A 21,768-nucleotide genomic window follows, 5' to 3' on the forward strand; every position below is an offset into this window, starting at 1 on the left:
GCAAAGTAATTGGGAACCAGGGGTCTGGAACACAGGATACAACTGATAGCTCCTGCAAGTCAGATCTGGGATTCTAACTCCAGTATGCATCAAAAGGGTCCTCTGAAGAAAAACAAGTGAACACACTAGGGTTTGGGTACTTAAAAGCTATCTTGTGTGGGCTTTGGAAACCAAGCTGGAGCTATCTGTAGCATTAGTCTATTACTATTCCTTCTAGAGGTTTACAGGTTTAGAGGTTTCAAGTATAATATCAGCTCACTTTCAAAAAGCATATCAATAGCTATTTCTTAGCAAAGTGCTCTGTTAAAGGATCAAGTTTAACTTACTATTCTGCAAGAATCTCTCTGTTTCAGAATTAGAATGTGAGGGGAAGAGAGGAGTTGTAGGAATTATACAACAGCCAGAATGGAAGAAGAAGAAGAAATAAAAAAGCTAAAGGAAAATACCCCAAACTTGGGAGTAAAATAAATGGCTAAGAGAAAGATCCTATTAATAGAATCCTGGCTGGTCTCAGTGGCTCACACCTGTAATCCTAGCACTTTGGGAGGCCGAGACAGGTGGATTGCCTGAGCTCAGGAGTTCGAGACCAGCATGGGTAACATGGTGAAACCCTGTCTCTACTAAAATACAAAAAATCAGGTGGGTGTGGTGGCAGGTGCCTGTAATCCCAGTTACTAAGGAGTCTGGGGCACAAGAATTGCTTGAACCCGGGAGGCAGAGGTTGCAGTGAGCCGAGATCGTGCCACTGCACTCCAGCATGGGTAACAAAGCGAAACTGTCTCAAAATAAAAAAAAAAAAGAATTCTTAAGTTTAGCTTCTCCATGACGGGCTGCAATGTAGTGCAGCTTTCTAAAGTTTACTTTACTCGGGGTTCTAAAGGAAACTATTTTCTGGGATTCCAAATCACCATATCCCTTGTTTCATTGGACAGAGGCAACAGAAAGCTCAACTATAAGCATTTTCTAACAATATACCCAACAGAACTGTAGCAGGCTCAGGAAACAGACTGCTGAACATGATAGTCCTATGCTCAACAGACCTGAGTAGGCAACCACGTTTCTCCTTTAAAATGTCCAATTCCTGTACGTGTGACTTTTTCATACTGTACTTCCAGAGGGGGTTTTGTAGTGGTACAAATGGAACCCAGAAACCTGAGTTCACTCCTTGAGTATTTATGTGGCTTTAAACACGCAGTATTCCTACTGCTGAGTATCCTGCATTCAGATGGAAGACATCTAGCTTCCCACATGACCTGCAGTCATGCATCTTTCCTTCTTTCCCTTAAACTGGGACACAATCCTAAGGAGCCAATCACAGCACTCAGGGAATTCTTGGGGGCTGCTCCTTCCCTCTGCTTCCTAGATGGAGAGGCTATATAATGAACTGAACTGAATTTTAGGTAAGGGAATGTATACACTTAACTTCTCTGAGCTTCAATTTGTCAACCAGGTGAGAAAAAATTCCATTTCTACATGTTTTTTGGGACTGTTCTAGGGCACGCCCACTATTCATGCAGACCAGTACTCACGTATGCACAGATTTACACCCTGCTTATCTCAAAAGGACTTAATGGAGAAAATGAATTAAAAATGAGTAAAATGAATAAAGATGAGAAACAAAAAGGAAAGGAAAGAGGATGTGAAATGGAGCCAGTAGTAAGCTTTCTACAAAAATGCCTACCATGAAATCTTATATACCTGTAAGAGGCAGGCCATACCATTGGCTCTAGAAGTTTTAATAAGCAACAGGAAGAGGGAAAATAATCAATTACAAAATACAATAACCATAATGCAAACACAAACTCGCTGCCAACTATTCCTGATACAAAGACCAGAGAGAAAATTTTCCTGAGAATTTCTTCCAGAGAAAATATTGAACAATACAACAAATCACATCTGTAAGGTAAAGAGAGATGGATTTTATGGTGTTTGTACTCTGCATAAAATGTTAAACATTAACATCATCATTATTGTAAGACAAACAGAAAGCGATGTCACCTACCTGTCCAGTCTCTGTTTTCTCACTGCACCATTTTCCCAGATCAATCAGGCACTTATCCTGGAGGGCAGGATCCAGCTTGACATCCATGGCACGCTGGTGTAGGATCCTTTGGACTTCAGCTCGGCACTCCCGTGAGAGCTGCATGAGAAAAAATGAGCTAAATACTTGAAAGGTAACAAAACAAAAACACAAAGATATGAGATAAACCTGCTATGAGGAAACTAACAAATAACTCTGTATTTTATCTCCCAAATTTTATACCTCAAATATCTTCCAGAATAAAAATTAAATGTTGCAGCCAGGTGCGGTGGCTCACGCATGTAATCCCAGCACTTTGGGAGGTCGAGGCGGGTGGATCACCTGAGGTCGGGAGTTTGAGACCAGCCTGACCTACATGGAGAAACCCTGTCTCTACTAAACACACAAAATTAGCCAGGCATGGTGGCACATGCCTGTAATCCTAGCTACTCGGGAGGCTGAGGCAGAAGAATCGCTTGAACCCGGGAGGCAGACATTGTGGTGAGCTGAGATTGCACCACTGCACTCCAGCCTGGGCAACAAGAGCGAAACTCCGTCTCAAAAAAAAAAAAAAAAAATAAAATAAAATAAATAAATAAATAAATAAATAAATAAATAAATAAAATGTGCAAGAGGCTTAGAAAAGCCCATATCTTCAGCAATGTGATTATACATATTCAGCAGTTTCTAATATACTATATAAACAACATTCTTTTATGAGAGTATCCTGATAAAAGTGAACTGGCTTCATTCAGACTAGGTTAGTTGGAAAGTTTTGTGTTTGTTGTTTTGCTTAGCAAAACTAATGTGTCAGTCTATGAACGCCATGTAGAAGGTCAGATCCAATTCAAGAGAGCATATACACTTGACTCAGGAGAAATGAGTTCAAATTGACCTAAATCAGAAAAAGCAGGAAAATGTAGATATAACATTATGAGATAGGACTGGACTCTTCTAGATGAGCTATGAAGAATTAGCAGAGGGTAAAGCAGGTGAAAACTAGTATTTTTCCAAGGGCCATGACAAAGCTGTTATTGACAGATACAGTTAGTCTCTCTTGCAAAAAAAGAAAAAAAAGCCAGCATACCCAGGGCAGGAGGGATGGAAAGTAACTGTTTAATGAACACAGGGTTTCCTTTTGGAGTCATGGAGTGTTTTGAAACTAGACAGACATGATGACCACACAACACTGTAAATGTACTAAATGTCACTGAATTTTTCTCTTTAAAATGGTTAAGACCAGGAGCAGTGGCTCACACCTGTAATCCCAGCTCTTTGGGAGGCTGAGGCAGGCACATCACCTGAGGTCTGGAGTTCGAGACCAGCCTGACCAATATGGAGAAACCCCATCTCTACTAAAAATACAAAAATTAGCCGGGCGTAGTGGCGCATGCCTGTAATCCCAGCTAATCTGGAGGGTGAGGCAGGAGGCGGAGATTGTGGTGAGCCGAGATCGCACCATTGCACTCCAGCCTGGGCCAAAAAGAGTGAAACTCCGTCTCAAAAAAAAAAAAAAAAAAGGGGGGGGTTATTTTGGCCAGGCACAGTGGCTCACACCTCTAATCCCAGCACTTTGGGAGGCCCAGGTGGGCGGATCACCTGAGGTCAGGAGTTCAAGACCAACCTGGCCAACATGGTGAAACCCCGTCTCTATTAAAAAAAAAAAAAAAAAAAAAAAAAGCCAGGCATGACGGCAGGCACCTGTAATCCCAGCTACTCGGGAGGCTGAGGCAGGAGAATCACTTGAGCCAGGAGGAAGAGGTTGCAGTGAGCCAAGATCACACCACTGCACTCCAGCCTGGTGTGCAGTGAGACACGTTCAAGAGTGAGGCTTTGTCTCAAAAAAAAAAAAAAAAAAAGATTAATTTTATGTTATGTGAATTTCACCTCAATTAAAAAAAAAAAAGAAAAGAAAACTAGCACCACAGACTCCAACTCTTTCTTATTTAAAAGAGAAGAAACCTCCTACCCCCTAGTCACTGTAGTGACCAGAAAGATGCCGGGATGTGGGAGCCCCCATGGTTAATGAGAGGCTCATTATATGGAGAGAAAAAAAAAAAAAACAAATTCCCACGTTTTCTCACACAGCAGTATAAACACTGGGTTAGGGAGCAGCAACTGATGTATGCCATTTCCTTCTGAGTCCCCTCATTCTGGATTTGAGATAGCCAGGCTTTTGCATTAAGCTCAGAAGGGGTATTTCTAAGGATGGATGAGAAGTGGTACCATCTCAACTCTCCGGAACAAAGGCAGGACTGATAATGGAGCATCTCAGAAGGTAGAGAAAGCCATCGTGGAGAACAAGTGCATGTCAGTGCGCACCGGGAAGCAGCCGATGCTGCCGAGACCCCAGCACACACAAACATCCCAACAAAAAGCAACAGTTGGGGCAGACAAATACCAAGAGACTGAGGTATGGAGGTTTCTGCTCCAACCAGTCCATGGGCAGACAATGCAAATGTGTTCAGCTGCCAAGAGGAGAAGCCTAAAATCCATTTGTAGCCTGGCTAAAAGCTTCTAATGGATCCTTAAACCTAAATAAAGTTAGGACAGCAGAATTTAACTGTCCATTTGTGACTCAGATTTTGGGAATTAAAAAAAAAAATCTGAAAATCTTCCCCCACCCACTTTGTTAAAAACATAAAATCAGATGATAGAAGCTGGTAGGGCAACTCTAAGTGCACTCATGGAAGGAAGAAGTTTCTAGAAGTGCAGCAATCTTCTCCCCACAAAATAGTCTAAAAAGTTTTCCTAATATGACTGAAATCAGAAGAATATACAGCAAACAATTTAAAAAACAAATGACAATAAGAAGAAATGAAGTCGATATTCACTGCATACCCTCCTTCCCTGTTCCTCAGTGCGGTAGGCGTGTCTGTATAAACAAGAGAACACAGCTCCCTGAGGCATAAATTCACTGGTCTCATTCCAACCGTGGGTATGGCAAAGACGAGAAGCGTCTCCCTGGCACTTGCGGTACAGGACAGGGTCCAGCCTATAAGGTTAAGAGTTAAAAGATAACCACTAATTAATAGACATTTCCTTCTAACACAGGCTCAGGGTTTTTATGAGGTGTTTGCTTGTATACTCATTGATAATCACTTCCAGGGGCGTGGAGACAGAAGATATGTAAAAGTATATTCCTGAATTTTGTTCTTTTGTTTTTTTTTTTTTTTTGACACGGGATCTCTCAATCTGTCACCCAGGCTGGGGTGCAGTGGTGCTATCTTGGCTCACTGGAACCTCCGTCCCCCGGGGCTTGAAGGCAATCCTCCCACCTCAGCCTCCCAAGCAGTTGAGGCAACAGGCACACACCAGGCTCTTTTTTGATATTTTTGGTAGAGACAGAGTCTCGCCATGTTGTCCAGGCAGGTCTCAAACTCCTGAGCTCAAGCAATCAGCCTGCCTTGGCCTCTCAAAGTGCTGGGATTACAGGCATAAGGCACTGCACCCAGCCGTGAATTTCGTTCTTAATGAACACACAGTAGTCAGCACTGTGGGAGGCCTAGGCAGGAGAATAACTTTCTATAGAAGTTTGTTAACCTTCTACAGAAGATTTAAAGTCTCTCTCAAAGATATCTTGGCTTTGTTAGATACCTAACATTTTAATAGACTTAGCACTCACATGCCCTGGGTGAAAACAGAAAACTAGAGTTGTAGCCACCACCAGGCAATTCACAACTTTTTACTTAGTACTTTTTACTAAATACCTTTTTCTAAGTAGGAATGAAGTTCAATCCTATGTAATGTATTAGATTCAGTAAGATCAGGAAATGGCAAGATAAATAGTCTCCTATTCAATTTTCTCTCTTCTTCCTGTGCCAGGTAAGGTGGTTATCTTTTTGGTTACTTGAGTGTGCTTATCAATTTATGAGACTTGACATTTAACTCTCAATCTGGAGACAGTGGATTAGACAATGAGCCTGCTTCTTCTCCACATCAGACCAGGGCATGCTTAATTCTGTCCATATTATATTGTCAACTTTGGTAGATGGCTAGTTAATGGGAGAAAAAGCTAATATTTAATCAGTAACTATTAAGAACTAATATTTAATGAGTAACTATACAGCACTTTTTTTTTATTATGGGGGAAGGAATTAAAGAGGAGAAAACGTGATTTTGATTAAGGCAATACACTCAGTAGACTATTTAGGTTGAGATGGCCTGAGTAAGCAAAGGGAAATTACAGCCCAGCTTTCTATAGTCCTTTCCAGAGCTAATCTGAAGGAATAGAAATAAGAATATATTGAATCTTCAAGTAATCTCTTTCTAGAAAAAGTATGTGGGCAAAACACATGCACACACACACGTTTTTTGAGATAGGGTCTCACGGTTAACATGCAGTGGCATGATCACAGCTCACTGTAACCTACAGCTCCTGGGCTCAAGTGAATCTCCTTTTTTTTTTGAGACGGAGTCTCGCTCTGTCTCCCAGGCTGGAGGGCAGTGGCGCGATATCGGCTCACTGCAACCTCCGCCTCCCGGGTTTTACGCCATTCCCCTGCCTCAGCCTCCCGAGTAGCTGGGACTACAGGCATGCACCACCTACGCCCGGCTAATTTTTTCTGTATTTTTAGTAGAGATGGGGTTTCACCGTGTTAGCCAGGATGGTCTCGAACTCCTGCCCTTGTTATCCTCCCACCTCGGACTCCCAAAGTGCTGGGATTACAGGCGTGAGCCACCGCGCCCGGTTCAAGTGAATCTCCTGCTTCAGCCTCTCAAGTAGCTAGGACTACAGGTGCACACTACCATACCTGGCTGATTTCTTTTTAGTTTTTATAGAGACAATGTCTTGCTATGTTGACCAGGCTGGCCTTAAACTCCTGGCCTCAAGCTATCCTCCTGCCTAGGCCTCCCAAACTGCTGGGATTATAGGTGTGAGCCACTGTGCCTGGCCAAAATATATATTAATCACCAAAAAAAATTAACTACCACACCATGGTGGCTTAACAACCGAATGGAGAAGCCACTGAACTTGAAAAGCTAGAGAAGCAGTCGGATCCAGCACTGGCTGCTTTGGAGGTGGGGAGAGAAAGCAAGATGCGGAAAGAGGAGGGGAATGCCAGCCAATGAACTCGGTGATTCTGGCTGTAATACGGATCCTTCTCCTAGTTCACCCTCCCACCCCCGCCGCTTTTTGTTAACAGAATGAGAGGGAAATTAGAGAATCAAGTTGTCACTTATTGACAAAAACCCCTTAAGACAGACTTAATTCAGTAACTGAATAAATAAATAAAAGCCAATTACCATATCCACTGCAAATCAATGAAAATACAACTGCACTATTATCTTCTTAGAGACATATCTGAAGGCGCTTTTGCCACCCCCACAGGTGCCATACTTCTTACTAGACAGATCTTTGTAGTATCAGAAACATTTTGACCCTGACTTCCAAAGTCGTGGTGAACAAGGATGTGTGGTACAGGCTGGTAGTGGGCTGACTCTGCTTTTAGATAATGTTCTGAAAGTGATAAAGAATAGTTTTTCAGGGGATTGGAGTGTGTTAGCTGTCCCAGAACTGAACAAAAAGAGTTTCCTACTGATTATTTTAATAAATACAGGTAATTATGACTACACAGGAGAAGAGGCTGAGGCAATACATTTACTTTGGCTTCAAAATACTCACTTCCAATCCCGGGAGATGAAATACTGCAGCTCTAAGAGACGGTGTTCACAGTCTTCTACCATCTTCTCTGTGTATAAATGTTCCATCAGGCACGACAAGATCCTAGCCATAAAGTGTGTAAAATTGTTAACAAGAGAGAAGTGTTCAGAACTCTATGTCAATATAATATTTCCCTGGTCTGTAGAAGACGGCTTTTAGTTATTTTCTTAGGGCAATCAGATTTATTTTTCTGAGAATCACTCAAATTAACTGAACCTGACAGTGGTTATACCTTCGATCAACTTCAGAGCCACTCAGCACTGAAGACTATGCATGCACAAGGGCAGTGTGCAGCTGCTGTATTTTTAACTGGTTATGAAAAGTTTCCAACACACAAAGAAGTAGAGAATAATGTAACAGCCAACTTCCCTCCCCATAACTTTATCAATCTATGGCCAAGTCTGTTTTAACTCTAGGCCTCTTTGCTGATATTTTAAAGCAAAATCCCAGATACTCCATCATTTCATTTGTAAATATTTCAGCATGTTTCTTTAAAATATAAGGACTTAATACCATTATCACACCACTAAGCAATTATTTTAAAAGCTTTACTATCATGTAATACCCTGTTAGTTTTCAAATATTTTCCTTTCTTTTCTTTTCTTTTTTTTTTTTTGAGATGGAGTCTCGCTCTGTCGCCCAGGCTGGAGTGCAGTGGTGCAATCTTGGCTCACGGAAGCTCCGCCTCCCAGGATCACACCATTCTCCTGCCTCAGCCTCCCGAGTAGCTGGGACTACAGGCACCCACCACCACGCCCGGCTAATGTTTTTGTATTTTTAGTAGAGATGGGGTTTCACTGTGTTAGCCAGGATGGTCTCGATCTCCTGACCTTGTGATCCGCCCGCCTCGGCCTCCCAAAGTGCTGGGATTACAGGCGTAAGCCACCGTGCCCGGCCCAGATATTTTCAATTATCTTTTTTTTTTTACAAGTTTGTTCAAATCAGGATCCAGAAAAGGTTAACTGATAAGTATCTTAAATGTATTTTCATCTGTAGCAGTTCTTCCTTCTTCCCTCTCCCCTGCCCCCTCTTTGCTTGATGTGGTTATTTTTACACTGTAAATATTCTTAATTAGTTTAACCACACAGAAAGCTTTGAGGAAGAATATGATTTTCTAATTCTCTAGCACAGCATGAACAGCAGGAGTTCTTGCATAGCAGCATGAGATAAACATGGACTATACTCACTTTGTTGTTGGGTATGGCCAACTGCAGGCTATAAAGATTTTTGCAGAATGGGAAAGCTGCTCTTACTTGCAACTGTTTTTTTTTGTTTTTGTTTTTGTTTTTGTTTTTTTTGAGGTCGAGTTTTCCTCGTTGCCCAGGCTGGAATGCAATCGCACGATCTTGGCTTCACCTGCCTCAGCCTCCCAAGTAATGGGGATTACAGGTATGCACCACCAACACCCCACTAATTTTGTATTTTTGGCCGGGAGTGGTGGCTCACACCTGTAATCCCAACACTTTGGGAGGCCAAGGCGGGTGGGTCATGAGGTCAGGAGTTCAAGACCAGCCTAACCAACATGGTAAAACCCTGTCTCTACTAAAAACACAAAAATTAGCTGGGCATGGTGTCATGTGCCTGCAATCCCAGCTACTCGGGAGGCTGAGCCAAGAGAATTGCTTGAACTGGGATCCGGGAGGCGGAGGCAGCACTAAGCGAGATTGCGCCACTGCACTCCAGCCTGGGCTACAGAGCAAGATTCTGTCTAAAAAAAAAAATAAAAATAAATTGTATTTTTAGTAGAGACGGGGTTTCTCCATGTTGGTTAGAGGCTCATCTCGAACTCTGGACCTCACGTGATCCGCCAGCCTCAGCCTCCCAAGGTGCTGGGATTACAGGTGTGAGCCACCACGCCTGGCTTGGTTTGGTTTTTTGAGACAGGGTTTTGCTCTGTCATCTGGGCTGGAGTGCAGTGGTATGATCATAACTCACTGTAACCTTGAACTCCTGGGCTCAAGCAATCTTCCCACATCAACCTCCCAAGGAGATGGGACTACAGGCATGCACCACTACGCCAGCTGATTTTAAAAACTTTTATGTTGCCTTGCTATATTGCCCAGGCTGGTTTCAAACTCGTAGCTTCAAGTGATCCTCTCACCTCGGCCTCCCAAAGCACTACAATTACAGGCATGAGCTACTGCATCCGGCCATGGTTTAAGAGCTGTTTTTACATCATAAAAAATAAAACTAAAGAATGAGAATACTTTAATATAGCATTTATTCAGCTTTTCTAGATCTTGGTTGCAACTTTAGTATTCATTTTGTCCATTACTACTCCCTTCAACTACCACATTTTGTTTTCTATTTCTATTTTCTGTTTCAAGTATTTTCTGATGATTACCAGGTAGTCAATGTATACAATGAGTCAATATACAACTAGGATGAAAAGTACAGAGTGCCAAAGTATGTACCACCTATCCTGAGTGTCTCTCTTTCATTTTAATTTGATTGTGATATAAAATTATTCAGTAACCTAATATATAGGTCCATATATGCTCAGTCATTGTCCGTAAACACCATCACAATATTGGGTCTAGGTGTCTCTATATCATGGATGAGGCAGATCCTAGGTTTTAATTCCAATACTAGTTTTAATAAAAGTTGGTGTATGTTCAACTTGTTCAACAAAATTTCAGTTAAGATGTCAAACCACCCAAAAGTCATTTGAAGGAATGTTCCCTGTGCTGCCAAATGAAATACAATATGGATAAATACCATGGAGAAGATAACTTACATTGGGTCTCCAGATCTTATATGTTTGCAGGCTGTCTGGATTACAGATTCACAAGCTTCATTCAAAGCTCGATCAATGCGGTAATCTGCACCAGGGTCAGTCTCCTGAATCAGTGTTTGAAGCTGAATTAAAATAAATTAAGAAGGAAGAAAGAAAGTCACTTAGGTGCTAGGTAAGAGCAGTGTCTTCATACATTCAGTTGCTCAGTCCTATTTACCACAATGTACTCCAATAAAGTTGTCTACAGTTGTCACTAGCCAAGCTGAAGAGCATTTGCCAAATACTTTTCCAACTGGTTTCTCTACCTTGACTGCAGGTTTTTCTGTTTGAGTCATTGATGGGGACTGCTTATCTTTGTTCTCTGTAATCCCTGGAGGTCTTTACAACATGAATATGAAGGCTGCCTCTTTGCTTTTATCTGCCTACTTGTTAATCAGATTACTAAACCTGGTGCTCCCAGCAAAGCCAGATTTAAGTGGAAAAGAGTAAATAAAGAACATTTTCACTTAGAGACCTAATTGGGTCATAAGAATCTAGAATTTGAATTTTGCTGCAAAGACACTGGTATTAAGTCAAGTGTGCTGTGCTTTATTAAAAGCAGATGTGCAATTTCATTTAACTTGCAGAAATATCAATTACAAAAAACAGGATTATGGTATTTATAATTTCCCATTTTCCTCAACTATTTTTCTATAACCAAGAGGTAAACCAGAGCTTGCTCATTCTAAGTACATAGAAAAATACTTGTCATTATGCAGCTGGAAATGAGACTATATTCTTTATCATTTACTTTTCCATCTTGTCATGGAACAAAGGAAAGACAGGAGAATAGGTACTTCACATTTTTTTTCCTGCCTTTAAGGCACTTGGGGCATAGATGAAAAAGCTCTAAATTAAAATCAAAAGAACTGAGTTCTATTAATAGTTCTGGCTCTGACAGATTAGCTTTGAGAACATGGACAAATTGATTACCTCTAAGTTTTAGTTTCTTTAACTGCAGAAAATTGTAAGAAATAATAATATATGGGAGAATATTAGGTAAACTGCAAAGCATTTTACAGACATGAAAGATGATTATTACTACAGATAAGTAGCAGATGGTGTTTTGGGGTAGAAATCTTTTTTTTTTTCCCCCCGAGACAGAGTTTCGCTCTGTCACCCAGGCTGGAGTGCAGTGGCATGATCTCTGCTCACTGCAACCTCCACTTCCCGGGTTCAAGTGATTCTCCTGCCTCAGCCTCCTAAGTAGCTGGGACTACGGGCATGTACCACCACTCCCGGCTAACTTTTGTATTTTTAGCGGGGATGAGGTTTCGCCACGTTGGCCAGGCTGGTCTTGAACTCAAGTGATCCGCCCACCTCGAACTCCCAAAGTGCTGGGATTACAGGCGTAAGCCACCACACCCAGACCTGGGGTAGAAATCTTTAATAATAGAAAGCAAATTTGAAAACTATAATCCTTACTGGTTTGCGTTCCCTTTTGCCAAGTTAAAAAACTGGAACCCTGTTGTGTCACTGATTTGTCCTCTGATCCTTATACATCTAACCTATGATCCCACAGGGCCTTCACTGGAGCACCTGTGGGATCATAGGTTAGATCACAAATTTATCAGAGAACCATAATCAAAAGGAAATAAAGGAAAAAACCACAAACTTCTATTATCCTGAAAGAAGCTGGTAATCCAGAAGAGAGAAACATGAAAGATTTCCAATATTCTAGGATAGAAGTTATTTATACCAAAAATTCTTGGTGGCAATTTGGGAAACCTACAAAATGCTGTGGTTAGCTGGTAGGAAAATTACTATCAAATGATTACCAATGTTACTTATGACATTTGTTGACAAAGACCAAAGCATTTACATCTTTTTCTGAGAAAAGTTGGAAGCAACATGGGAGTCTGCAAGTCTCTGCAAGAACTGTATCAGTTAAATATCCATGACTGACAGGCAAACGTCAAGAAACAATACATGCACTAGACTGCAAATATTTACAGGCAAAAATAAATGCCCTCTAGAGCCTAGTGGGCTAACAGCTCCAGGGATCATTGCCACTCTGGAATTTAGTGACAGTAGCGTGGGAAATAAACACTGAAAATGTGAATTGCTACATGATTATACACCTATTCCAGCCCCTGGCATGCCTAGGAAAACCTGGGAAAATGCTTCAGAGAGATGACTAGAGAATAAGACTGGCAGTTATCTTTGGCCTAGGAGAGCCTGGGCCCACACTTACTCAGCCATGAACGAAGAGAATTTCACAGTTCATGATTATGGTGCATTTGGGAGAGTAAGTACTGAACGAGATGATAATTATCCTTACGCTTTACAGCTTACTACCTGTTGAGAAATCACTAAATCAATCACCAAGCAGAGAACAGGGAAAACTAATGGTCAACCACAGACAGGTATGGAAGTCTGCTGTATTAGGAAGATAAATTTGAAAAAGAAAGAAAAAAGGGGCCAGGAACAGTGGCTCATGCCTGTAATCCCAGCAGTTTGGGAGGCCAAAACGGGCAGACTGCTTGAGTCCAGTAGTTTGAGAACAGCCTGGGCAACACGGCGAGACCCCATCACTTAAAAAACAAAACAACAAAAAAGAAATAAAAATAAACTTCCCCAAAATGAATTACTTTAAAACATTCGTCAATTTGACTGGGGATGGCTACTGTATTAGAACACTAAGGACATTTTTCTCCCTTTGGATCATTTAGGCCTTCAATTTTTGTGGGCAAAAGCTAAAAACCCTGGGTCCATAAAAATAAAAATAAAGCGCTTCTTTCCTATTTGGCTAAATTTATTTTTTATTTTATTTTAATGTTTTAATTTTTTATTTTTTGAGGTGGAGTCTTGCTCTATTGCCCAGGCTGGAGTGCAGTAGTGTGATCTCAGCTTACTGTAACCTCTGCTTCCCAGGTTCAAGCGATTCTCCTACCTCAGCCTCCCGAGTAGCTGGGACTACAGGTGCGTGCCACCACGCCTGGCTAATTTCGTATTTTTCATAGAGACTGGGTTTCACCATGTTGGCCAGGCTGGTCATGAACTCCTGACCTCAAGTGATCTGCCTGCCTTGGCCTCCCAAAGTTCTGGGATTATAGGTGTGAGCCACCATGCCCAGCCCCACTTGGCTAAATTTAATATGGGCAAAACCATATGTTTCACTACTTGAAGCCACTCTCTAGATTTGGAAAGTACTTTTCTTCTGGACACAAAGGGTGATGTGGGAAGTACTTATGTATCTTTCAAGCTGAGTCACTAGTTCTTTCAACAAGCTACATTTTAAAAAGCCCTGGGTGTGAATTAGGTGCCTCGAAATAAAGTCAAACCAGTCTATTTTCTTTTTTCTGTATCCCTTACTACAAGTGTAGCCTCAGTAAAAAGACAGGTTTAGGCCGGGCATGGTGGCTTACACCTGTAATCCCAGCACTTTGGGAGGCTGAGGCGGGAAGATCACCTGAGGTCCAGAGTTTGAGACCAGCCTAGTCAACATGATGAAACCCCATCTCTACTAAAAATACAAAAATTAGCTGGGTGTGGTGGTGGGCAACTGTAATCCCAGCTACTCAGGAGGTTGAGGCAGGAGAATCATTTGAACCCGGGAGGTGGATGCTGCAATGAGCAGAGGTTGCGCCATTACACTCCAGCCTGGGCAACAAGAGTGAGACTCTGTCTCAAAAAAAAAAAGGTAGGTTCATTCCTAACCCCCGCCACAACAACCTTTCTGTGCTGCTTTAAGGATTAAGTGCAAATATAGGCTGTCTCCTGATTCATTTTTGGTCTGGGTCCCAGGACCCACACTGGCACAGAGGTTTCCCAAGGAAGTCACCAGCAACAACTGCACCCTAGAAACAACACTGTGGCAAAATCAAACAGCAGATTCCAGAAGCCTTCCCTCCTGCCCAGGTTGGTATTTTAAAGGAGTTACATTTGTCTGTTTTCCCACCATGGGATGCATAGACACGCATGCGTGCGCACACACACACACAGACACACGTGCACACATGCACTGGTGTCTACTCTGGGTCAAGGTGAGTAACTAAAGCTAAGATATAATTTTACTCCACATCCAAATTCTGTAAAACTGTTGTGTTTCAGACTGCAAAGTTTTGTTTCAGACTGTAAAAATCTGATTTCACATGATTATCAGGAACATAAAATTCGAGTTGATATCCAGTTTTTAATAAAAATGCTAACTATAAAATAATAGACTAATTGTGGCTTTCTAAAGTTACACTGAGGGAGGAGAGCCTCAAGTTTCTACTATTCTAGGATATAAAGCGAAACTATCTCTTGTGCTCCCTAAAGGAAAGTTCACTGCATAGGGCACACTGGTGCACATGGTAAGTTAAGTTGCTCTAAGACTCCTATCCAGTAAAAAGTAATCAACACGGACAACAGGAATGAAAGGGATGTACTAAATCTCTAATACGTTAACTTGTGTTTTGTCCCTGACCTACAGTTATTCAACTGTTTATAAACGCTAGATCAAGAAGAACTTTATCTCCCCAAGCAAAGTATGCTAACTGTGATAGAAAAAGGACTCCCACCATGGCACACGTTTACCCATGTAACAAACCTGCACATGTATCCTGGAACTTAACACTAAATTAAATTAAAAAGAAAATGGCTCTTCCATGCATAGTTGCCCTAGTATATGAAGAAAAGATAGTATGATTTCAAAAATGACATGCTCTCTCGATCCTTCAGGCCAGGAATTCATGCCATGCGGTAAATTAGTAACAGAAAAAATTTAGAAACTTAGAAAAAATTTCAATTCATATCAACTCTTTTTCAGCCTCAACTCAATCAAATCTATTACAACAGGCAAATTCTCTCTTGGTAGAGGGCCTGTCGTCATTGATTGGAACCTGGTTTGCCTTGATTCTGAGTTTAGGAAATCCAGTCTAGCAAGCTGCCCTTTCTTTAGGAACTCTAGCAAATAATGCATTCTATCTATCTAAGAAGACAATTCTTTTTATTGATTATGAGCTCAAACTTTTGCTCTGTAGCAAATGTCACATTCTTACTAAGATATGCCTGAAGAAGCAACATTCAGTCTCTGATCATTAGTACCTAATGTTCAATGTGACACCACAGATGATCCATATAAAGCAAGGTGGGACAGCATCAGGAAGAGGCTCTTCAGCTGATAAATGTGACATTCAAAATGGCAATAGCAATGTCTCCTTACCGCCTGCTGGCAGTTCATTCCAAGGTTCCCCTTCTCCCCTCGAACTACTTTCATCAGACAGTGTAGGGTCCGCCCTTTTCGATGTAATCCGGAACAATGGTGTTCAATCTCCCCCCGACAGCTTAGGATGATCTCAGGGCTCAGAGAAAAGTCTTCCATCAACATGCGTCGGTAATCCAGCATCTCCCCCTGGCACTCACTGCTGACTTGTCGCCCTAAGTTAGGATGTAAGTCATAACATTACAAAGGGTGATGCTATGTATTAGCATCAGAAATCACCACCTATTAAAAGTACATATTTCTATCTGTAATACAATATACCTATCAGACATGCTAACATCTGAAAAGTTTAGAATTAGCAAAAGCTTTAGCAGCATAAAATAGGCTTAGACTCCAGATATTCAGGCTTCTCCTGTCACTGTTCTGCATGAAACAGGTTTTATACTACTGCACTAATAATGCAAATGCTCTGCCCATGGAAATCTTATCAATAAGATAACTATTAGGGTAAAAATGAAAGCCAAAGAACAATCTCCACTGGCCTACACAATTAAAGCTTTTAGAAAAGACTACATTTAAGATATTCACTATAAGCTCCCCCAACTTCTTTGAGCTGTAAATGCCAATGGGGAAAACTTTTTTTTTTTTTTTTTGAGACGGAGTCTCACTGTGTCACCCAGGCTGGAGTGCAGTGGCGCGATCTCGGCTCAATGCAAGCTCCGCCTCTCGGGTTCACGCCATTCTCCTGCCTCAGCCTCTCCGAGTAGCTGGGACTACAGGCGCCCGCAACCACGCCCGGCTAATTTTTTTGTATTTTCAGTAGAGACGGGATTTCACCGTGGTCTCGATCTCCTGACCTCGTGATCTGCCTACCTCGGCCTCCCAAAGTGCTGGGATTACAAGCGTGAGCCACCGCGCCTGGCCGGGAAAACTTAAAATAAAAAGATTAAAACAAAACAAAACAAAACAAAAACTGGTCACCCAGACAGTTTGTTTAGTGATAAAGCCAAAATTTGAAGCCAAGTCTGACCCATGTGCTAAATCATGCTACCCTGAGTCTCCTCAAAATGTTGCACAATGTGTATTTCAAAAACGAAAACTAGGCCAGGCGCAGTGGCTCACGCCTGTAATCCCAGCACTTTGGGAGGCCGAGGCAGGCAGATCACGAGGTCAGGAGATCGAGACTATCATGGCCAACGTGGTGAAATCCCATCTCTACTAAAAATACAAAAATTAGCTGGGCATAGTGGTGTGTGCCTGTAATCCCAGCTATTCCAGAGGCTGAACTAGGGAGTCGGAGGTAGCAGTGAGCTGAGATTGCACCACTGCACTACAGCCTGGTGACACAGCGAGACTCTGTCTCAAAAAAAAAAAGAAAAGACAAGAAAACTATTCAGCTGGGCACAGTGGCTCACGCCTGTAATCCTAGCACTCTGGGAGCTAAGGTGGGAGGATCACTTGAGGGCAGGAGTTTTGAGACCCGGCATGCCAACATGGCAAAACCTCATCTCTATTAAAAAAAAAAAAATTGCTAGGTGCGGTGGCTCACACCTATAATCCAAGCACTTTGGGAGGCCGAGGTGGGCGGATCACCTAAGTTTGGGAGTTCGAGACCAGCCTGACCAACATGGTGAAACCCCATCTCTACTAAAAATACAAGAATTAGCCAGGCGCAGTGGCGCTCGCCTGTAATCCCAGCTACTTGGGAGGCTGAGGCAGGAGAATGGCGTGAACACGGAAGGCGGAGCTTGCAGTGAGCCGAAATTGCGCCACTGCACTCCAGCCTGGGCGACAGAGCGAGAGACTCCGTCTCAAAAAAAAAAAAAAAAAAAAAAAAAAAAAAAAAAAAAAAAAAAAAAGAAAGAAAAATACTCAAAAAAGCAAATATGGGAGGAAACTAACGTTTATATATATAAAGCTTTAGAGTGTGAATCCAAAAAGGAACAGAAATGATGATTTAAAAAAAAAAATGAATGCTACCTCTGTGTACAGCTGACTCCAGGCACATTAACAAGTAGGAGAGCCTGGCTTCACGCGATCGCGGAAGGTTTTCCACATTGCACCGGTATTTCTTCAAGTCACTTTTACAGGATTTGGCCAATGAATAACTGACTTTATAATCCTGGGCAATCAGCTTTTGGCGGGTTGTAAGTGCTTCTCGACACTGAGGAAAGAGTACAGCAACAGCCGTGAGACCACTCATGTAACTTTACTGTTGACGTGTACCACTAAGATGAGCATAGCGACTCAGCCAAGTACATGTCAACAACTGCAGTTATTACCAACATATCTATCTTTAAGTTTGGTTGAAATGTTCACAATTGAGCTAAACTAGTGTGGCATGAGACAGGGGTAAGTGGGTGGGGAACCTAGAAATTCTGTAGTCACTTGCTAGTTGTTGCTGCAATAGCAGCTGTCCAAAACATGTAAATATCTCATAGATCCCAATATGTTAACTTGACACACAGCATTCTTTTCCACTTTAACAATACCCCTAACATAAATTTCACTAGCATCAAACTGGCAACTAACATAACATTTGGGATATTCTGTTCAATGCTTTAAAATACAATTATTCAATTATTCTATATCATCTGAATAATAAGATTTGAATAAGATTGTTCAAATGATACAAGGAAAAGGAAATGAGAAACATTTCTTCAGCTACACAGGAAAGTAAATGACAAGATAGCAAAATTAATTATTTCAAAAGCCATCAACTATTCTTGCATTCATTCAGGGACAAAGAACTAAAAGAGGATGCTTAATGATATAGCTGCTGAAAAATTAAATAGCTAATTGCCTAGAAAGCACATTGATTTGGTTAACCTAAACTTCTTGAGGAGGCAGGGCTGGCCTTAGTGTGGTTTTATATAAAATTCTCTGATTTTACTTCCCAAACAAAGTAATATCTGAGAATTTTATATAAAATCACACTGAGGATTTTATATAAAACCACAGTGAGAGGCGGGTGGATCACCTGAGGTCAGGAGTTTGAGAGCAGCTTGGCCAACATGGTGAAACCCCGTCTCTACTAAAAATACAAAAATTAGCTGGGCGTGTTGGCAGGTGCCTGTAGCCACAGCTACTAGGGAGGCTGAGGCAGGAGACTTGCTTGAACCCGGCAGGCAGAGGCTACAGTGAGCCGAATCATGCCACTGCACCCCAGCCTGGGTGACAGAGAAAGACTCCACTCAAAAAAAACAAAAACAAAACAAAACAAAAACACCTAAAAAAACCACCACAGTGAGAACCCTACTTGGCTTCTCACTATCTAGATATCACAATCAGGGTTTCATTTTCTTGGTTTCAGCCAAATATGCTTAAAACCCAAGTACCTCACCTCTGAAAGCGGTGAGCTTTATCAGTCATTTACGTTTCGGTATAAGATTATAAGAAATATTGTTTCAGAGAAATTGAGAAAGCTTTTTTTTTTTTTTGGAGACAGAGTCTCACTCTGTCACCCAGGCTGGAGTGCAGTGGTGCAATCTCAGCTCACTGCAACCTCCACCTCCTGGGTTCAAGTGATTCTCCTGCTTCAGCCTCCCGAGTAGCTGGGATTACAGGCACCCGCCACCACGTCCGACTAATTTTTGTATTTTTAGCAGAGACGGCGTTTCACCATCTTGGCCAGGCTGGTCTTGAACTCCTCACCTCGTGATCCACCTGCCTCAGCCTCCCAAAGTGCTGGGATTACAGGCGTGAGCCACCGTGTCTGGCTGAGAAAGCTTTTAAAAAACAAATAAAACATTCATTAGTTTCAAAATAATACTTACCTTTTCACTCATGGATTCTTCAAATTTATGGTTAAAGAGGCACTTATACACTCTGCCCTCACCAGCTTGTGTCTATAAGATGGAACATACACATTATTATTACTTTAGCTAAACAGTTATGCTGAACATTATCCACAATCTCATATAGAGCTTTCTATTAAATGATTATAATCGTACATACCTTTGGACAAACAGCGCTTCCATTTATAAAATTTAATAGGCTTTTAACAAAAACAGTGACTGCAGTAAAGACGAAAAAAATATTCCCATGATATATGGAGTTTGTCATTTGTTCTCAGATGTATTTTGTTAATTAGGGAACCAAGAGAAGTGTTAGAGTCTGAGTCTTTTTTTTTTTTTTTTTTTTTTGAGATAGAGTCAGTCTTGCTCTGTTTCCCAGGCTGGAGTGCAGTGGCACAATCTTAGCTCGGTGCAACCTCTGCCTCCTGGGTTCAAGCAATTCTCCTGCCTCAGAGCCCCAAGTAGCTGGGATTACAGGCCCCCGCCACCCTGCCCAACTAATTTTTTTATTTTTAGTAGAGATGGGGTTTCACCATATTGGTCAGGCTGGTCTCGAACTCCAGACCTCAAGTGATCTGCCTGCCTCGGCCTCCCAAAGTGCTGGGATTACAGGCGTGAGCCGCCGCACCCGGCCTCTGAGTCTTCTTTCTTACAAGTGTATGCTAGAGTTAACGAAACTCTTACATCAGTGGCTCTGATGGTTAAAGCTGTTAATGCAAACCAGCAGGCAGAGTGGAAGTGTACACAAGTTACTTTCAGTACTTTGTTGTAAGGATGGAGAGACCATTCTATTTAAAGAGTTAGAAGGCTGTTCTATAGAGTCAGCAGGTGGTAATCAAGGATTTGGTTTTAAAGATTAGCCACCTGTTTTCTTCACCTTAGCCAAAAACACATAAATATATAATGCATCAAAGTTTTAGCCACTGAATAGATGTAAATAAGATCCTGGGTAAAATAAAATTCCTATAGATAAAACAGACTTCCAAGAACTGAAATTGAGAAGTGAGATAAAGCAGAAAAAATACTAAGTGGAGATCATTAGAAGCCAGCTGTTAACCAAATGTTCAGTCATCAAGGCTGAGCATCCAGTTACCACTTTCTGCTATACTGGGACCAATTTCTTCTTCCATTTCTGTGGCTTTTCTACATGTGAGGTTTCTTGATGGCTTATTTTACGTTAGAATAGAGTATTAAAAAATATTTAAGTCACAGTGGCTCGTGCCTATAATCCTAGTACTTTCAGAGACAGAGGGAGGAGATCACCTCAGGCCAGGGGTTCAAGAACAGTCCGGGCAATATAGCAAGGCCCCATCTCTACAAAAATTTTTTTAAAAAATTGGCCAGGCAAGATGGTGCTTGCCTATGGTTTTAGCTACTTGGGAGGCTGAGGCAGAAGAATCGCTTGAACCCAGAAGTTGGAGGCTGCAGTGAGCCATGATCACACCACTGCACTCCAGCCTGGGCACCACAGCAAGACCCTGTCTCAAAAATTGGGGAGGCTGAGCTGGAGCATTGCTTCAGGTCAGAAGTTCGTGACCAGCCTGGGCAACATAGCAAGACTCAATCTCTCAAAAAACAACACAATTAAATTAATTAAAACAAAATTATATATGTGTAAAAATAAAAGGAAGAACAGAACAGTTTCTGAGCTGACTCACATTTTCACAAAAACGCTCCCGATCATCTCGGCAAGCAAAATATAAATGCCGGTCTAAGTGAAAGTCATCCGATGACAGCTCAGCCACCCGGAGAATGGCTTTCTTGCAGAGTTCAGAAACTTGAATCTTGGGTTCTCTTTCTTCTGCTTCTTTCACCAGGCCTTTCTCCAAGCATGATACCACCTCACCTTGTGAATGTGCATCCTAAAATAGCGAGGATATTAATATTTTAAAACTTTTACCACATGGGTTTCAAATAAACAACATTTGGCTACACACACACACACACACACACACACACACACAAAGTAATAAAACCCCATCATAGAGTTGACTTATTAATGTTCTACCAAGAAATCAAGTAAGAACCAACCACATTGTGGAAGTTAAAGAAAATGCTCTCAATAATCTTCAGTTAGAATATAATACTTGCATGCTACAAATGGAAACAGAAATCCTGGAAAGTTTAAGTATTATAGTTTAGTTAGCACTAGAAGTAAGAACCTGAATTTTTAAAAATTTAAAATGTCAAAAATTCATAAGAAACACAACAGGGCCAGGCATGGTGGCTCATGTCTGTAATTTCAGCACTTTGGAAGGCCGAGGCAGGTGGATCACCTGAGGTCAGGAGTTCGAGACCAGCCTGGCCAACATGGTGAAGGCCCATCTGTACTAAAAATACTAAAAATACAAAAAATTAGCC

The 21,768-nt window shown here is 41.6% G+C and overlaps 1 protein-coding gene across 1 annotated transcript in view; it reads right to left on the bottom strand.

Moving 5' to 3' along the window:
* GLG1 (golgi glycoprotein 1) overlaps nt 1–21,768 on the bottom strand; it is a 157,999-nt gene that overhangs the window by 27,976 nt on the left and 108,255 nt on the right. The window contains exons 5-12 of the mRNA XM_034940671.3: nt 21,066–21,269; nt 19,387–19,458; nt 17,591–17,774; nt 15,611–15,825; nt 10,423–10,544; nt 7,647–7,748; nt 4,862–5,015; nt 2,003–2,140 (exon numbers count right to left, since the gene is read on the bottom strand). Coding sequence (XP_034796562.1) covers nt 2,003–2,140; nt 4,862–5,015; nt 7,647–7,748; nt 10,423–10,544; nt 15,611–15,825; nt 17,591–17,774; nt 19,387–19,458; nt 21,066–21,269 — 1,191 coding nt within the window. The remainder of the gene's footprint in view (nt 1–2,002; nt 2,141–4,861; nt 5,016–7,646; nt 7,749–10,422; nt 10,545–15,610; nt 15,826–17,590; nt 17,775–19,386; nt 19,459–21,065; nt 21,270–21,768) is intronic.

This window comes from Pan paniscus, chromosome 18 (assembly GCF_029289425.2).
Source record: "Pan paniscus chromosome 18, NHGRI_mPanPan1-v2.0_pri, whole genome shotgun sequence".
In the NCBI taxonomy this organism is placed as follows: domain Eukaryota; kingdom Metazoa; phylum Chordata; class Mammalia; order Primates; family Hominidae; genus Pan; species Pan paniscus.